At 41.0% G+C, this 19,561-nt stretch overlaps 1 protein-coding gene across 3 annotated transcripts in view; it reads right to left on the minus strand.

Moving 5' to 3' along the window:
- The window catches only part of LOC134536117 (sterol regulatory element-binding protein cleavage-activating protein), a 29,795-nt gene extending 11,485 nt beyond the window's left edge, over nucleotides 1–18,310 (minus strand). Inside the window, exons 1-14 of one of the 3 annotated variants that reach the window (XM_063375691.1) lie at nucleotides 18,140–18,310; nucleotides 18,005–18,031; nucleotides 15,200–15,382; nucleotides 12,958–13,102; nucleotides 11,609–11,733; nucleotides 10,603–10,780; nucleotides 9,740–9,885; nucleotides 8,147–9,380; nucleotides 6,998–7,271; nucleotides 4,626–4,864; nucleotides 3,556–3,716; nucleotides 2,483–3,152; nucleotides 2,111–2,270; nucleotides 596–780 (exon numbers count right to left, since the gene is read on the minus strand). In XM_063375691.1, coding sequence (XP_063231761.1) covers nucleotides 596–780; nucleotides 2,111–2,270; nucleotides 2,483–3,152; nucleotides 3,556–3,716; nucleotides 4,626–4,864; nucleotides 6,998–7,271; nucleotides 8,147–9,380; nucleotides 9,740–9,885; nucleotides 10,603–10,780; nucleotides 11,609–11,733; nucleotides 12,958–13,102; nucleotides 15,200–15,339 — 3,657 coding nt within the window. In that variant the 5' untranslated portion in view covers nucleotides 15,340–15,382; nucleotides 18,005–18,031; nucleotides 18,140–18,310. Of the gene's footprint in view, nucleotides 1–595; nucleotides 781–2,110; nucleotides 2,271–2,482; nucleotides 3,153–3,555; nucleotides 3,717–4,625; nucleotides 4,865–6,997; nucleotides 7,272–8,146; nucleotides 9,381–9,739; nucleotides 9,886–10,602; nucleotides 10,781–11,608; nucleotides 11,734–12,957; nucleotides 13,103–15,199; nucleotides 15,383–18,004; nucleotides 18,032–18,098 lie in introns of all 3 variants that reach the window. The other 2 variants (XM_063375689.1, XM_063375690.1) reach the window with 2 other exon arrangements.
- Nucleotides 18,311–19,561: the final 1,251 nt, after the last annotated feature.

The raw sequence follows: 19,561 nt of genomic DNA on the forward strand, positions 1-19,561 counted from the left end.
TTCCAACTTAAAGAGTGACAAGCTACCACAGGAGTGTCTGCTAAGCACAGTGAAACCAGTATCACATGTTGGTTCTAATAATACAGCACATGGTCAACGAAACGTGAGTAATTGCAGAAACATGGTGGTTGAGAGGCCAGGTCGCTCTTACCTACCTCCAAGGCAGTCAGGGTATGATTCCAGTAGGGGTTCCACTTAGATTGTTACCACGTGGGAATGTGGCAAACGTTGCAACCAGTGGGTTTTCTCTGGGTATTCCCGTTCTCCCATCCAATCACTCCGTCACCGCTACATCCCGTACCTTCACCGTTCCTAATGACCTCGATGTCAATGAGACATTAAGCCTCAACTCATCATCAATAGGGATTTACTATTAAACTTTCTGAATAGATTTTCCAAATTGTCAAGAACCACGTCATGGTATCCTGTAGAAAATCTGTACTCTTCAGTGAAAACATTCATTAATAGAAAAAAATAATAATTTTTATGGTCCTAAAGTAAATTGCAAAGTGCCAAGCATGCACAGTGTAGCAAGTGTCGTGTCTGTCACACTGTTCCGTGGTGGAACAGAGAGAGGGAGGGTTAGGGGGGGTACCTTCAGCGTGTGGTCGTGGCTTCCCGTGAGGACCCGGCCCCCCTCCGACTCGAGCACGGTGATGGGCTGCTGGTGGGCCCGTGTTGTGTTGAGGCGCACACAGCTGATGTTCTCGTCGAGGCCGTTGGCGAACGCAGCGTCGTCCCAGCCCAGCACGGAGTCCGCGCTCCCGGTCCGCACGTGCGCTACACAGGACACGCAACCGTGGAGAGGACGAAGTTCGACGGGATGAGTGGAAGAACAGGTTCACGGGAACATGTGCAGTGTTTTCCACAAGTAAAATAACCCAGGTACAAACCTGCCAGGAATTAAACCCAGATCCCCTTGGTGTGAAGCGAGTGATTTAAACACTCAGCCACCATGAACCCTAGCAATCATCATACTTCAAACTAGTTAAGGTTAAGGCACTTAAGTCGCCCGTCGAAAAATGATGAATATAACAAACAATTTAATATACACAATGATCATTAAGTAATTGATTTTCAGCGATAAATTGAATATTTACTTAATTTGCGTAGTTAATTACTAAAATTTAGAAAAGTAAAAGTATGATTAAATTCTCACAAAATAAATAAATATAAAAGCCCTTCTTTAACTTTGAACACCATTTTTGGTGAAAAATTCAAATGCACTTCTTAAAAGATATCAAAAATATGAAAGTGTTGCTGTGTGTAAAACTACCTGCAGAGTGCCGGCCTTTGACTCCTGGTGGGCAACTTCCCGTCGCACGCTGGTATTTTGCAAATAGGTGCTATCTCACTGCGTTACACCATCATTAAGTCAGTGACGAGCGTAACTATATATAGGATTCTCCAGTAGCATAACAAACTTTCTGCAGCAAAGTGCAGAAAGCAGTTCTTTTTCTAATGACTAGCAACTGCTATTATTATCAGCCAACACTGCTACCATTTTTCGAAAAATTTTCAAAAACCCAAAATATTAATTACATACTAACAAATTAAAGATACTAAGACAATAAAAATAATTTGTATGACTTTTATTTATTCTATTTTAAGATAAAACTTTTAGTAAACAATACATTAACAAGCAAGAGGCACGTTGGTCGAGTGGTTAAAACACTCGCCTCTCACCAAGGCTACTGGGAGTCAAACCCAGATTGTTTCAAGTGGGAAATGTGACGAACGTTACCATGGCCTGTGGGCATTCTCAGGTACTCCCCCCCCCCCCCCCCCACCCCAAATTCATTCAGTTGCAGAAGCTTCATACTACATTTCATCTCACCCCATGCATTCTTCAGGCTGTCTGGAACGACAGGTCCTGTTACGTGGGTAGGACAGCTGACTCCTATGAGCGTCAGCCCCATTCTAGTGATGTAGACTCTGCCTCAGGCAAGAAACTACATGTCGATTATCATTTATATAATCATGAAAGGAAAACAACAAAAACAAATTGCAGCGTGGCATCATTATAGCATAAACTGTTGAGGACAATGTTAAAACATAATTAAAACAATAATCACAACCAAGAGATATATAAACTACTAAGCGAACTCACTTCTCCTGTAAGCCGTCGACCCCCAATCATTCTGCCGGCCCGAACTGAAGCTTTCCAGTTCGAGGAAGTCGACAGATCCACTCAACCTGGCAGTGACCACTCGATTCCCGATCATCCTCACTGCAGTCACCCCCACTCCACTGCCGTCCTCAAAAATACACTGCAACGTGACACATACGAGATAAGTAAGTAAGTGTGAAGGCGCACTCACGAATGACTAAAAGAATTACATTAATAAGAAAACCCATAACAGAATCTATAAATTTCAAGAAGTACAAAATAAAGAGAATGGTAACGAAAGGGAGAGAAAGAACCGTCAACTGTATTCAGTCATTGTAAGTGGTGTCCGCGGGCAAGCAAGTTCTTTCGTACCATAAACCTGCCGGTGGAGCCTTCCCAGAACTCCAGCTGCCCGTTGGCACAGCCCACGACAATGAGATTCTCCTGCACGTCGATGCACCAGATGGGAGGCACGGCGGGCGTCCCCTCTGGTGCGGCTGAAGTCTCCGGGGCCTTGTCCTCCGCCTGCCTCGGCCGCGGGCAGGCGTAGTTCTTGATGAGCCACGGTTGCGACGTCGCGTGGTCCCCATCCTCGCACGAGCTCCCCAGCTCCAAGCTGCTGCGGTTCGGCCTCAGGCCGGGCGCTTCGGTCCGCAAGTCACCGGCCTCGCAGGAGCCGTTCGCCGCGGCACACCCCACCCACTCGTCGCCCGAGTCCCTCGCACCGCCGTCCCGAAAGGCCAGGCTCTTGTCGTGTTCCTCGTAGAGCCTGCCGTACGTCCGGGAGAAGTCGAAGACGCCCTTGCCGGTGAGGTGGTCGGAGGGGGGAGGCGGCCGGCTGCCCGTGAAGTTGGTGTTGATCGTCGGCCTGAGGTCGGGCAGGTTCCAGTGGCTGGCAGTCCGGCGGTGGCAGAGCAGCGTGGGGGAATCCACGGCCTGTTCCCCCCTGGACGGGGGCGAGCCAGACTCGTAATCCGACAGGGGCGGTTCATCCCCATCGACGTAGCGCGTTCCCGAGGCCTTCTGCACCGATGAGAAGTACCTGCACAGTTCCGCACAAACCAATTAAAGAACTGCGGAAAATTCTTAAAAGACTTCAATTAATGGTCCCAAAAGTCATAGCACCTCGTTACTGACACTTGAAGTTAACATTCTGTAAGTCATCTCGACAGTAACATGCTGGAGTCTGTTTGATGAAACCTAACTATAAAGTTGCAAGCAAGCTGGAAAAGTTATATTTTATTGCCTTTCTTACCAATAATTTTAACAATATAAGAATATATTTAAAACTAGGTACTGCAATTATCGAGCCATAAATTGAAACAAAAAATTTATGAACTACAATGCTAGCTACTATTTCATAAATACACCAAGGCTGAGATCAATCCAATAAGACTCTTCTCATCACCAGGATTACCACAGGCATACCCCTGAAGTGCACCCACCGCTTCCTGTCGATGGTGGCGAGGGCCTCCCCCGTGTGGGAGTCCCAGACGCACAGCTGGCCTGCCAGGCAGGAGCTGACCAGGATGTAGGCGTCGGAGGCGAGACACTCCACCTGCTGGCCGTGGCCATCCAGCACCAGGGGCACAGCCTCCAGGATAACCTGCCCCCGACATGCCAGGTCAGCTCCTTCACGCCACAACAGCAGTACCAACACAACACAAGCAGGATTGTATCGTTTTACAGATTAATTACGTAGTTATGTGTATAGCGTAAAGGCATATTGTAAGGGAAAACCGACAACAGAATGGTTTTTTATTAGGGACTCCTACCCAGGTACTCACGAATGATAATATTACGTCAAATCGCTTTCTAAAGAGTACATGGATCAAATGAATCCCCAATTTGTAAATGTCCCAAATTTGGTTAATTTTATTACGATATTGGCATGGCGTTTTACTATATAGTGCTGCACTCTTAATGGCTATTCCTCTCCAGGAACTACTGACTCAAGACGCATTGGTAGCCAATTGTTAAATGGTGAGGGCCAAATAAGTGAATGTTTTTTTTTTCATTATTAAAAACAAACCTCCTTACATTTTTGATATTCTGTGATGCCTCCCTCCACATACCACCTGATATTGAGAAATATTATGTTAATTTTATAACGTAGCATTTGCGAACTGGGACATTTTTTAGAAATAAATAGTCACTTCATATATATTTTTTTCATTGATAACAACAATCTTGCTGCAAGGGGAGGAAAGGAAATGAAAGGGGATGAAGAAAAAGGAAGGGGGAAGAGGTGCACTACAGATGCTGAGAGAACAGTTTTACTCCGATTCCGCCAATGTTATCTGGGTTTGATTCCCAATAAAGTCAAACTTGTTTTTTTTTTTTTTTTTTAATTTTTGCCCCACAAGTGGGAAAAATTGTGGTGAACGTTGCCATTAGCGAGTGAATTTTCTAGGGTACTACTCCCTTCCACTCAACCAAACCGTTTACTCCGTCACCTTGACGTCGAGAAGCCAGGCCATGTGTCGCTGGTCCGGAAGCGGGCAGCACAACTCACGTGGGTGCCGTCCTCGGGGGAGCCGTCGCGGTGGTCGGCCGCCCAGCTGGCCCGCCACTCGGCGTAGTGGCGGCTGCACACGCAGCGGTACAGCACCACCATGGTGTAGGCCAGCACCAGCGCGCTCACCAGGCACAGCAGGGCCATCAGCATCAGCTCCATGGGCGACGACGGCACGTAGGGAGCCCCCGAGTCCGCCCCCGCCGGCTTGCGGGCCCCGCCCTTGCCGTCGTCCCCGTCTGCGACGAACATGCCCCCACTCCGACAACGATACCACTGAACACCCCGGCACTGCTCTAACATCGTTCGCACCTGTCGTATCGATACAAATTATGGAGATTTTAAGGAGTCGTTTGAATATTTTAACGAAGTTCAGATATACAGTAGTCAACAAATATCGCTTTAACTCGTAGTTCACAATAAGAAAAATTTATCATCATTCAAAAAACTAAACACATCAAAATCACCCCTGCTTCAACCCTCTGACAAAATTAATGCAGTCAAAAAACAAATGGAGCCAAATTCCAATGTGAAACACAAGAGTTTTTTAATCTGTATTTTAAAATGCTGAAGGTCTAAGGTTTTATAAATATTTTTTATTTTTTTTTTAAAATAATAACTCATTTATGTGCTACAATGTTTTATCTGATATTTGAATTTTTTTTATGTTTTAAAGTATGGGTGTGCGTATTTCTTTATTTTTATGTCCAGTGTATAGGCATGTTTGGATAAAAATTGTTTCCTCCCACCTTGCTCCGTGAGGCAAGGTGGGAAGAAGTATATTTGCCACAGTTTTAACTATACACATTACCTGCAGCAGAAGCTATGGAAGGGGAGTTAATGTGCCTGCAGTTGTGTATCATCTACCAGAGAAAATATATCACAGGAGCATTTAGTCAACTTTTACAAGTATACCACAATGCTATACTTGTGGTAAAATTTTCTCCACCAGATCCATAGTTTCCTTCTCTTCACGGTTTTAACTAAAGTAATCACAGGGCGGGGGCAATTAGTTATGCGCTGTTTTACAGACACACATTTATCCTTATCTGTGTGTCGCTGGGTTAAATCTATTTTCAACTATGTGACTCATTCATTCCACACAAATGCAGATAACTGATAACACTGGTGTTAATTATGTTTCCAAACAAGTCTTCTCTAAATTATTGACCTTGTCAGATTTAGTTTAATATAAACAAAAAAAAAAAAACATGGGTGTGTGGCCACCACACGCGTTAAAAGAGAAACTTCAAAGATAAGAGGGATAGGAAATTTTTAGGTTCTCTAATACGTATTTCAAACCATGAAGTATAAAAATTAAACTTTATTTACTAGTGTCTGTGCACGACTTAAATGGAATCCAAGAATGAATTAATAGAATTAAGTTAGCTGAAGTATGATACATAACCCTATTGCAAATGTCTATACAAACTGTCACAATTCTAATGGTATCACCAGATCCAACAACAGATTTGAGAATTTTAGAGTTGCAAATTATGAGTTGTGAAAGTATGCAAATGTGTGTAAATTCTTACAAAAGTATTGGATAGTATAAAAAATCATTCGCTGCTGCTGCTGCCATCTATAATTAGGCCTGTGCAAAGCTTCAACTAAGCAAATCAATCAAAGCTCTTTATAATATGTATTCAGTTTGACTTTGCCAGGAGATTTGCTGCATCGAAAGTACTGGACGAATTAAATTCTAATTGCAATGAACATGGTCGTCAATTTCTGTATTTATTTCGGCACCAATCCAGTTGCACATTTTCCAAAGGAGAAAAAACTATTTGTGATTTAACAGAACTGGATTCTGCCTACAAACTGTTTTTACTTCTCAACTAGAAGTTCAAATCACAATGTGTAAAACTTGTGGGGTTGAAACAAAGTTTTGAGAATTAATTTAATAAATGGGTAGCTAACTGTTCTATGACTTCTCTCTAGAGTATAAAATTGTAAAATGTTTGAGTGGGTATTTTTACTGGATATGGGCAGCCAGTGGCGTAGCCAGGATTTGTGTATGGGGGGGGGGTGTTAAGAAGCATGGCCCCCTCATATTATATACAGGGGTCCTCCCCCGGGAAAATTTGGATTTCAAGGAGTAAAATAGTGCTATTTTAGCAGTTTTCGGTTCTTAAATTTAAATATTGTAATGGTAAAATTTTTATTAATTTTAATATGAAATTTGTTTGAGTGATGAATAAGAAATTAATTAAAGATTTGGTGCTAAGGGGGGGGGGGGGGAAGGGTTTGAACCCCTAAAGCCCCCCCCCCCCCCCCCCCCACCCCGGCTAAGCCCCTGTGGGCAGCACAGAAAAAGAACTTGTTTGATAAGAGTTTCGCGTCAACGGGAACACTGCAGGAGCTCGCAGTACCCGAGAAGTCGAGCGGGTCCAGGGCCACGGCGAGGGACTGCCAGTGGAAGCGGAGGGCCTTCTCCCGGGGGTTGCGCAGGGAGCGGGCCAGCTCCGGGGGAACCACGTGCAGCACCCGGATGGGGGGCAGCACGCTGATGAACTGGCCCGCCAGCGACACGTTGTAGAGGGACAGCACGGCCGGCCAGTGGTAGGGGGACAGTCCGTGCCGGGGGTCCGCTCTCGCCTGGGCCAGCCGCGACACGATGTTGTCCGGCCTGGAGCCGTTCCCCGCCTGCGCGACACACCACACAACAGCGTTCCCACCCGACCTGCGCGGAATCCCCACTTTCGCGACGGTGACCGCGAACGTTAAATGGACGTAGTTATGCAAATAGCAACCAACCCAAAATTTTGTTATATTTTATTTTAAAATAAATTAAAATAGTACAAGGTTGATCGTACCCCGTCGTTCCTATTATTATATCAGTATTTATACCAGACCATTAAAATTATGCCCGCATTATGTTATCAATACGAGAATTACAATTTATAATTAACTTTAACTTCAAAATACTCAGAATAGGTGTAATGTGGGTTGGTTCCATTTTTGCATAACTCCGTCCATAATATTCTTTAAAATAAAGAAAAATAATTCTACAAGTATGTGAGAGATTTTGGTATGGAAGAGGGAGATGCCATTAAAAAGCAAACAAGTGTTTCACTAAACTTACAGTGTGCCCATAGTCACTTGTGAAGCAGACACTTACTTGGACAGTAGACAAGGAGAGATCCTCGAAAGATCAGACAAGAGTTATGTTGGCAGATACTGTCCGAGGAGTACAGGACTTGAATGAGATAATAGATAAAGCAATGAGATAGTATGGCCATGTCCGGAGAATGGGTAAAAGAGAGGCTGCCAAGGAAAATGTTGGAAGTGAAGTACACAGGAAGAAGCCAGCAGGAAGACCAAGGAGGAGGTGTGAAGAGCAGATACTTAAAAGAGTGCGCAGGAACGAGGAGAAGATTGGAATAAAGTGGAAGAGGAATGGTGGAGGGACAGAGGGCCTTGCTGACCTGACAAGCCAGAGGTTAAGGTGTGCCCAGTCAAGGATGGGGTTATGCACACAAAAGGGACATGTATGACATGCCATTAAAATTTTTTTTTACCCGAGTTGAATTTAAATTGTTGGGCCCCTCGACATTCACCACCATCTCAGATGAGATAGAGGTGGACAGCCCCTGCTGTTGACCTGGTGATGGTGGGACATCCAGATTCTTGCCACTTGCGATAGCGGCCAACAAGGATGCCTCCTGACTGGTGTTCACCGAGGGTGTCGTCGAGTACACGTACGGAATGTTGAATTCTTCCATCGGAGGAGCGTTTTCCCCTTGGGACGCAAACTGAAAGAGCTGCTGCACAGTCTCCGAGTTGTACGTGATCATGCTTATCCACACGATCATGCAGCACATGAAGCCTCGCTGGAAGATCCTCGTCCGGGCCCAGAAGTGAACGAGGCGCAAGCGCTTCGGTATCCTGGCCAGGTTCGGGCCGCCGACGGGCGCCACCACGTTGGCGGGGTACCCCGGGGGGTCGCCGCTCATCCCGTTGAGCCGCGGGTGGGACTTGGAGCGGGTGATGGTGCCGGTGAGCGGCTTCGGGAACCCGGGCACAGGGTAGAGGAACTGGTGGTCCGTCGGCACGATGGAACTCTGCTGGACCCGGTACTGGTGGTGCGGGTCCACAGTCAGCTCCATGCGGTAGATGTCGACGGCCAGGACCGTGGAGAAGAAGATCATCTGGAGGGAGAAGTCGCAGAGGAGGGCGACGATGGCGAAGATGCAGAACTCCTGGATCGCGGGCACGAACGTGAACAGCCCGACGGTCAGGATCGTCACCTCCGTCAGCAGGTTCTTGGTGATGCTCCAGCCCTCGCGGCTGAGCGCCTTGGCCACGCGGATTTTCACGTCCAAGTGCGCGGGCGTGGACACCACCGACTTGGTCAGCACCAGCACGTTTTCCAAGCTGACGATCAACACCAAGTAGGGGAATATCTCCTTCCCAGCCATCGTCAGAGTCAAACCGAAGAAGAAACACAAGCCGATGGCCATCGACCACGAAGCCAAAGCGGTGAATACGGCACTCACCGCGATCCCAACCCTAGACTTTATTAGATCTATTTTCCGCACCGAAAAATACACGTAAAGAAACTGTATGATGTAGGTTATGACCAGTGGCACGAACTCGTAGAAGTTAAAGTGACCTGGGAAGTAAATGTGAAGAATGCTGGAAGAAAATTTATCACTGAATGAAAAATTCAGCAAAGATGAACTTAATGCAGCATTATGTGGCTGCTGAAGCGGATAAGAAAGTAGAAGTTTTTGAGTCAGTCCTTCAATAAATCTGAAAAAATAAAAAATAAATAAAAGTTAAAACATATTAAATTAAACATAATTTAGTAACACCAAACAAAAAAAAACCACTTGTTTGAAATATTTACTACAGCCACACATTCAGAAAAACTAAATCAGGATAGAAAAATTTAAAAACTTTAAATTCAAGCGATGTGAAAAATAAGTGTAATTTAAGTTCTTTAAAAAAAATTATTAACATAACTACAGACTCCAAACCTCGCTGCATATGGACAGTACATCCTTGAAAGCTGTCATTCAGAATTACATTAAGTTCTAGAAAGAAATGCAGTAACATGAAACAATGGTGTCCTAAGGTGAACTAGCACATGGCTTGAACTGAGCACTCACTCTGGGTCATACTCCTTGAGGATAAGCGTGACGGCGTACTGTAGGATCCTCTGGCGAGTGCGCAGTGGGTAGCGCTTGATGCCCGTCTCTTTCATGTTGAAGCCAAACAGCACCTCCGCCAGACTCATCTTACCCTTCTGAATATTCTGTCAGCAAGGAAACAGCAGCAAACAGTTAGAACGCAGGGAGTACATTTAAACATGTAATTCAATTTTTTCAAATTTTCATGACAAACTTCTAAAAATACTTTATCTATTTTATTTTGACATTTTCCGAGAGAAATAAGAAAATCCAGCCTCTAACATCACCATAGCTAGAGTTATAATATGAAAATGAAAATTCAAACAAACCTCTCATAGGCAGACACACGAAAGATTTGTGACAATGATAAAATAGAAAAAAAAAAAAAAATTTTTCCAATTTTTTACAAAAATTCCTACAATAATTGGCATTCATTTAACAAATTTAACATTTTCATGACTTTTTCAGGAAAAGGATCTCAAAAACGTTTCATCGTATAGAAAAAAAAAAAAGGTCTACAACTTGTTGCAAATTTAACTACGAACAAAAATTGTCTTCACTAAATTTTCTTTATTGTTCACAGTTTCAATTTTATTTTGAAAACTCAGTATGCCCTGCTATGCAGCAGTTTTGGTCATTTACCCACTGTTTACACCAAGCCCTTCTGACCCCTAACAGCTACGGGAAGAGCCTACTTGAAAATCTACACGCACTGCGTCTAAACTGCATCGGTTATGACAATTTCGACTGCCTCCCGAATGGCATGAGTGAGAAAGATGAAGCAAAAAAAGAAAACATTTTGGAATGCTTGGGCGGCCCGTGGGGAGGAGGGGACAGACTACCTGGTAGCTGTAGATGGTGCCCAGCAGACTGACGTCTTCGCTGAAGACATAGAGGTTCTGCTGCCACAGGTTGGCCGGGGACAGGATGAGGCAGTTGTACTCGGGCAGCATGAGGCGCTTGTCTGGCTTCAGCTTCACCGCCTCCACGTGAAGGCACACGCTGTTCACTGTCTTGGAGCTTCAACAACGTTCAACGACACACTGTGCACGGCACGGGGTCTTTCAAGTGAAACTTCCTTACAGCAGTGTGGTAAGTCTCTGTGATGACATGAAGCACAATGATCAGGAATTCAGGAAACGGAGAAGGTTAAAATAAATGTGGGGCGGGGGGGAATCAACATATTTGCACACATGCATACTGTTGCCATTGCACACTTCACACTTACACACTTGCTCACTTGCATACTTCACACATTCTTGTACTTTATCAGCGAAGTTTCATTCCTAGCATACATGGTTGCCATGTACCCAAATTTGATTTTACAGCACCTTTCTGAGGTTCGATACAACTCAAAATGTCTCTTAAGGATTCACTTCTGATTTGGATTTTAATGCACTTTGCTAGTGTTTATGCCCTGCTAAACACTTTATGCAATGGAGGGACAGACATAGGTTTAGCGATATGATGTGGTCCAAGTATTCTGTACACAATGGCCATCACTGGCTTGTGATTAAACAGAACTGCAATGTTTACTGGTGTAAACATTGGCATGTGTTATTATTATAAAAGACACTCAAGCAAACACACAATTTTGTTAAATATTATCAAATGCTAAGTGATGAGTTGACTTGTAAAATATTAGCAAGCACTGAATGCTCTTTTTTGACAACAGAGGAAGTCGTAAAAAATAACAGAGATGGAAGGAAAAGAGGGCTTGATGAAAATGGAGACTAAGGAAGAAACTGAAAGAACGGACAGCAGCAAGAGTGGAGGAGGGAAAATAGGTGCGGAGTGATGCGACTGCGGGCTGTAGCCAACAGTGGAAGACGAAGACCGAATGCACACCTGTTGTCCTGCTGATAGTTGCGGATGATCTCAACGAGCTTGAACACCTCCGCCAGAGGTGCCCGGAAGGCATCCGTCAGCACCAGGTCATCCGCCCACGGGGAGACCGCCGTCTTCATCACCACCTGGAGCAAGCAACACACCAACTAGAGTCCTGCCACGCTGCTAGCAAGCTTCGGGCATGCCAGTGAACTGGGGATCATGATTCTTCTGATGGCCCGATTGGTCATAGATAACTACAGTGTGACATGAAACAAGTCCTATGTATATTAATAATTTAATCAGACTAGTGCTGGGTCGATTCTGATCCTGGAATTGCCGATTCCATCTACTCCAATAGTATCGAAGAATTCAGAGCCTAATAGTTTTGGAATCAAAGCTATTCTATTCTTCTCCTGAAGATAAAGTAGAAAAGTTTTATTTTTATTTGTTATTTTTTATTTTAAATAGGGGCTATGGAGAGTAAAGGACCAAATGTTTGTACGTCCGTGCGTATGCCTCCGTGCCATACTGTTGCCGCCCTGCCACAAACCAGGCCATGGTGAACTCAAACTAGCCAGTGGCAGGGAACTCACACAAACACAAGCAACGTCTGGAACACATTAAGTAAATTAGCCTTGCTATTTATAGAGACCAATGCTTCAGAATACGTGATTTTGGATACCACGAACATTTTTAGGAACACATTAGTCGTGCTAAGTGAGGCATGTAGCAACAGTTGTGTAAGAAGTACAATCATTAATAGGTGCCAAAAAAAGTAAGGATTTTTTTTAGGCTCATTGTAATAACATTTTAATGTAGAAGTAATACAGCCCCACATCTATTAAAAGTTTAAGAGTGGACCTCAACAATTTTACAGACACTTAATGTTGAAGGTTTGCCAGTATGACCGAGTTGTCCATACAACCAATAAAATTTCTTCTGTGCAAAATTTTCTGTGCCAAAGAATTTGTATTTATGAATGAGTTCTCTGCACTGAAATTGAGGTTTGGCTGTATTTTTCTACCGAGCTTTTTTAAAACCCTTCCTTGGATCTAACTAGTTGAATGAAAGTACCGTAGTGGATTACTTATCTATAATAAACTGCGAAGTCTAAGCTATGATTTTTGGACCCTAGAGACTTTTGAATTTGGATTTGGACACAAGCCCAGTGGCAAGAATTCAACCTACTTTCCTCTCAATCTTCTTTTGCATTGAGCCACAATCGTTACGATCACACCCTCTTCATTCAACACTATCCATTTCTATAACGTTCCCACTACCATCAAGTTATTCCGTTCTCTCTTCTCTCCTTAAAACACTGTACACAGCACCTCCTACCTGCCTCGCCAACCTCGACGCGGCCTCACCTGCTGAATGTAGAAGGAGGGCCGGCCGCTGAACCACCGCGCGTGGTGCTCCAGGGATCCGTCGCCCAGCGGAGAAGCGTTGTGTCTGGACGACCACAGCTGCTGCGGCACGCTGCCCGGCAGCGGCAGGTTCAGCAGAGGGTAGCTGCCGGCACAAGCGTCGCGCTCAACACAACACTCGGCCGCACACTTTCATAGGCACAATACGAAAAGCAAAAGAAAAAAAATATTTGGTTGTCTGTGAAGTCGGTTTACGGACGATAGTTTAACGTGATGTCATCATGACAAAACATTGATGAAATGATTGCATACTTTTATGAATAAAATTGAATCATTTTTATTGAATTATCACTATTTTATATGGATACAAAGAAGCAGTGAAATGAAATCTACAAATTAATTGATAAATTTACTTTTATTTTCACTCATTAATTCAAATATGTTTATTACTTTAACGAAGAGATTATTTTTACTATAACTTTTATACATGTTTGCTATTTAACTTCTTCCAATCTGTGTTATTCTGTTAAGGATAGGACGATGATTGGAAAAGTAGGAAATGAATGGGAGTGTTTCAAGGATGATGTGAAGGAAAATGGCTTACCCAACACCAAGATGCAGTCAAAAATAATATATTTGTGCCACGGACTCTGCAGCAATGCTAGGAGGAACGGGTTAGCAAAGAGCAATGAAAATGTTACATTGAAATGCATGAAAACAGAATCACGCCACGGACTCGGTCGCAATGCTAGGAGGTTCAGGTTAGCAAAGAGCAATATAAAATGAGCGTAACGGGACACAGCGAAATGGGACAATGTGTGTAATGGGACACTTTTTCGTGGGTGCAGCCGGCGTTCATCTATTTATTAAATGTTATGTCAAAACTCACACATGCAACTTGTGAACCTAACTTTTGTAGAAATAAAAAGGTTTCTTACTTAACAAGCAAGATAGCTATACAAGCTGCCTAAATATTTACAAGAAACATGTGCTCCAAAAAGACCACTCTTTAAAGATCAAAAAAAAAAAAAATTCTTGAATGCCCATTCTACCATTCTGTCAATAAATAAAACAAGTTATAATCAATAACAACCAATAAACTATTTAAAAAATCAGTGTTCAGTGCATATTTTCTCTCCTTTTTCATATTCCCCCCCCCCCCCCCCCCCTACTATTAACACGTGGGATTGCTGACCAGCTACACCCACTACAGATCCAATGGAGGTTCAAGGAAAATGGAAGGTAAGAATAAGAGATAGCCTTGTATTTTATGATAAGTTGCAATTGTTTTAATATAGTGAAACTGAATGTTTGCATAAACTGACATGTTCAATATTTTTTTTTTTTACAAACTTGTAAAGAGAATAAAACAAATAAAATCTAACTAAACAAAATCATTCTGCATTTTAAGTGGAGTTCGAAAACCAAAGAGATGACAGAAGAAAGTATTTCAGTCTACTTTTAAGAACAAACCTGTGGAAACGCCGTGAAAAAGTTGCCATTAAATAGATGAACAAGCATTTCCGATGATGCACACGAGACATTAAGAAGTGAGTCTGGGTTCTGAAGTTGTGCAAAGCAACATATCCAATCCATCAGAGCTTCGCTCCATCCCAGGCGGAAAAAGGGATTTTCGTTTCCTGAAGGTTACGGGGGGCAAAACTTTACGACACGTGCACATTCCACAGAGGTGTAGTGGCAGCAACTGAACACTATGGTGGTGTCCCACCGGGATGTTTGGGATCACCCCCGAGTAGGGTTACCAGACACTGATAACAAAAAAGGAGGACATTCACCTCGCAAAAGGAGGACATTTCACTAAAAAGGAGGACAATATATTTTTTAAAAAAAAAAAAAAAAAAAAAGCCATGAATTAATTAACATGGAGTTCGATATTTTACAATGTTTTGGCATTTAATACAGTTTCAGTATAAAGAATCAAACAAACTACGCACATGCAGCATATTAAAAACACGTGCTTCTGCATGTGCTGCTACCTGTCAAGCTGTCATAGAACTACTCACTAGCGGGGTGACTCTGCGGACAGCGCAATAGGGCGCACCGCGCGCTTCACTCGGAGTGTAACTGCAGGAATTATCTCACTTTATAAAAAAAGCCGGACATTCGGCCGGACGCAAAAAAATACGTAAAAAGGAGGACATGTCCTCCTTTTGCCGGACGTCTGGTAACCCTACCCCCCCCCCCCCCCCCCCCCGGGAGCGACAGAGGTGCGAGCACTCGCCAGCAGAGCAGGACCAAGGACACAGCCAGGCTGATGACGGCCGCCGGGTGGCTGGAGCAGAAGAGCCCGTGGGCGTAGTACCACTGGCCCACGCGCTCTGGCAGCGACCATGATGCCTCGCGTCCGCTCCGAGGGACCATGGCTGCCGACCTATCTCACTGGCATGGCGACCACTCGACGACGCTGAAAAAAACATCACACCACAACACTGCTCACAACTAAAATAAAGTACCTAGTGGAACATGAAGTTACCAATGCTATAATTAAATGCTACAGATGTGTGAATTTGTAGTAAGTTTACATCATAGGCCGTAACATTAAAACAAACAAGAACAATTAAAATTTCAATTAATTATTAAAATGAAACTTAAATGATGGCAAAAAATTAATTGTAAAAAAAATTAATTTTTTTCTGTACTAGCCACTTATATGTTTTTTTTTTTTAAAGCAGGATTAGAGAATTTTTATCATCAGTGTGTCTATTAAGGTTTTAGTAAGCCCTTGCTGATTAACTTGATAGTTAAAATATTTCTCTTGTATTTTCAAAAATAATCATAAAGTTAATTTTTCTTTTGCAACTGTTCTGTAAACAGTGAGCTACAGTCAATTGTTTTGGAGTCTACAAGTGGTGCAAGTTTCACCTGTCAAATTTCATTATAATTAGGAATGGCTTAGCAAAGCTCAATTGCTGATTACATATAGCATTATCCACAAATTTACATGCAACTTTTAAGACGGGACCATATATAAATAACCAAGTCTGCATGTACCTACGGATCACAAAGGGCATGTGATAATTTAGTCAATAAGAATATATCACAGGGACAAGCCTAGCGTAAATAGACAATCACAAAAATATATGTGCTAGTGTAGTCTATATAAATAAATTACAAGAGTCAGTATCATGGAAAATATTAACTATGCAAATATAAATACAGATTTGCATAATTATAGTGTCCACATCTTTAACAAAACTCACAAATTTTGATCCCAATAATAAGGCACATAGATTTCTTTTTAAGTGCTTTCAAAACATATTTTGTAAAGCAGTTCATAACTCAACCTTGTAAATTAAAGAATATTAAAACACATCTTTAGAAAATAACTTTTTACTATCATTTAGGCAGATTTCACAAAAGCGTGACACAACAATCTGTAGCCTATTGGAAGGTTACATGTTGAGATCTTTGCATTCAACAGACACTGGTTTTGACACTCATCTACAGCAAAGGAGGTGATACTTTTTTTTAACTTTTAACCAATAAGCATGCAAATAGCTGAGGTTAAGACATTTACAAAAAAAAATAATCCATGTCAATAGCTGCTTGCAGGGACACTAAAACAAAAATGTTAATTTCAGACAAGTACTTAGAGCTTCCTGGCATTTATTTTTTTAAATCTGAAAAATGTATTACCATCTTTAATTTTTTAACAGTAAAAATTCTGTAAATGATTGTTGCAGTACTTCAAGTAGTTTACCAGTAATACATCATTTTAATGAGCAGTTAGGTTAATTTTGGTTAGGTCAGGTAATGGTACATTAAAATTGAAAAATCACAAGAATGGTATGTTAGGTTAGCCACCAATTCTGTTAAATTTTGTGGAAGGTTGGTTAGATAAATTAAGGTTAGCTACTTTAAAAATACTGTGAAGTCATGTGGAAGGTTAGTTAGATAAGTTTAGGTTAGCTACATTAAAAAAAAACTTTGAAATTGTATACCTAGGTGATAGGGTGGGTTAGGTTAGGAATTATTATAATGTAGCTATCCTAACCACTTTCATGCAGTTAACCTAGCTCAAAAAATAGTTAAAATGGTAAAGTACTGGTAAAATACTTGTTTCAACAACTTTTAACAAAATAGTTTCCTGTAACTACATAAGCATGGGCTACATTTGCAACATGCGCACAACACAGATGCATGGAAGTTGAATGCACAAAAAACAGATAGCAGCAGCTACATTGGAAAATAGTACACACATAAAAAGAAGCATGCTAACACCATACGGAAAGTTATCAAACTCCTAACTTTTCTCAGTGATGTGCACCAAATTTCTGTGCGTGACCATTCAGCATACAATATTGTCACTGATAAAGATGACATTGGCGGTAGGCCTATAAAGTATCTAGCAATTGGTTTGATATGTGCATGTCAACGATAACAAGTGAAACTAATTTACAAGTGGTATTTATTTGCTTAAGTTTAAGTAATCAACTGCTTAATACAATAACATATTACAAAATGCAAGCATTTGAAAATAAAAATTGCCACAAAAAAAAACACTAAAAATGTTTCAATTTTTTTGAACCGTTGTAATATGAGCGAATGTATCTTTGAAACCAGTGCTGAACATGGATGACTGTACTATTATCATTCTACTTGCATGCAATCACCAATGTAGCCTAGGCTTTAGGAATAACAATGTATCTGCGTTCAAGTTATGGTAATTGAATTTATGTAGAATATTTTCTGAAAACATAATAAATATGTTTTGTGATGAATGTATTGGGTTTAAATTAAAAAAACAAAAATCTATTAATTAATTAATCTTTTAATTAAAATTTGTTCAATGGTTAAAGTAAAGAATTTATTGAAGGTTAAAAAAAATCTCAAAGTAATTATGCTTGGTCTACAAAGTGTTTATGATCTATTTTCACCAAAATGTGTATATAAAGTATCAGAACGTGAGGTAGACAGACACCAAGGAGCAGCAGCAGTGCGTACGCGTGTACACGGGCCCCAGAAAAGAAAATTGATAACCTAACAAATTTAAAACACCGCCAAAAAATTAATGCGAGGACATTACCTACAAGTTCTTGACCTTTTCGAACGTCTGTAAACAATTAATGAAACATTAACGTAATAAACACCAACATTAGCATTCTTTATTAGTCACTAACCTATAGAGACATGATGCAATAATTTTTGCTAACAAATTTACCCTCAGAAACAAATCACACAAGATATATTTCAAAAATAAGTCTGCAAACGTAGTATTATCTCTCAGAAGAATGTTCTACCACAATTATTTAAAATTTTATTTATTTCTAGCAACATTATAAAAAGTAAACACTTGAACACTCATCATTTACGAAACCCACATTCCGAAAGCGATTTAAAATTCATAGAACGAATTATATAAAAGTAAAATCTCTTTATGCTCTTTGCAATTTCGTGAGTTTTGGAATGCAATATGAATTACAAAGTAAAAACAATAATACTATAAAAATATACATTATGCTGATTTTTTTTTAATAAAGCAGCTGAGGCAATATCCTAATTCATGTGACGTGTATAATTAAACGTTTATTTCCTCGGAAGTGACATATTTGATGTAAAATGTAATTATTTAATAATCTCTTAAAATCATTTTCACATTATATTTAACTGAAAAATTCAATTCAACTAAATTCAATTGATTATTTATTTTTCACTCGCAATGATGCTTTTACCCAGTGCCAATTAGTCCTCCCCTATCTCTCGTATCCCCCTGGCGCTCCCAATGAACCCGCAGAATTTCTGTGCTGACTATTTATAAGTTTTTTGACATCGCCTGACTTAAACTGTTTTCTTTGTGTAAGCATATTTGTCTTTTTTGTTTGTTATTGAGAATTGTTTGGACATAAGTGTAATCAGCAATAGCATATGTCCAAAACATAATCTAAAATAAGAATAATGTGCCTACCAGTGAATATGTGACGATCTTAAATAGCTAATGAGAATGTAGATATGATGTAATTTGGAATAGGTTGCTTCATGCACACATGACCACTCAATAAATTCACAGTTCTTAAACCCTTAGTGTGACTCGACGACCCCCAGCTGGCTTCAACACTGAGACATGCTACGGTCATAATGGGAATAGTGTATGTCCAGTAACAATAAGTAAAAATATCTTGCCAGTAAAATAATGCCTATTCATCAGTTGTATTAGAGACCTAGGTTAGGTGTTTTTTGTCTTTTAGGTTGTGTTTGTTTTAATGTAAAGAAGGTGGCTAAACCATCCTGGCGTATTTTACCTGTAGTTCCTTCTGCCGTCTTCATGCCGCTAGGCGATGTCATGATAAGCGATTACATTTTTTTTTTGTAATTTCATCGCATATTATTTGTTTTTATTAGTTTTTTATGACATTTAATAGTTATTACCTATATACCTTTTTTAATAATTTTTTTTGGAACTAGTTAAAATGATTGGTTTCAATTTCTAAAATGTATTAAATTATGTTTAAATGACTGTAATTGTAAAAATAATGTTATTATGTTTTGAATATTAATTTTTAAATTGTAAACGTAATGCGTTTGTCATGGAAAATAATTTCAAAAGGGATTTTTAATGATAATTATGTTCATTCTAGGGAAAAAT

Source organism: Bacillus rossius, chromosome 10 (assembly GCF_032445375.1).
Source record: "Bacillus rossius redtenbacheri isolate Brsri chromosome 10, Brsri_v3, whole genome shotgun sequence".
In the NCBI taxonomy this organism is placed as follows: domain Eukaryota; kingdom Metazoa; phylum Arthropoda; class Insecta; order Phasmatodea; family Bacillidae; genus Bacillus; species Bacillus rossius.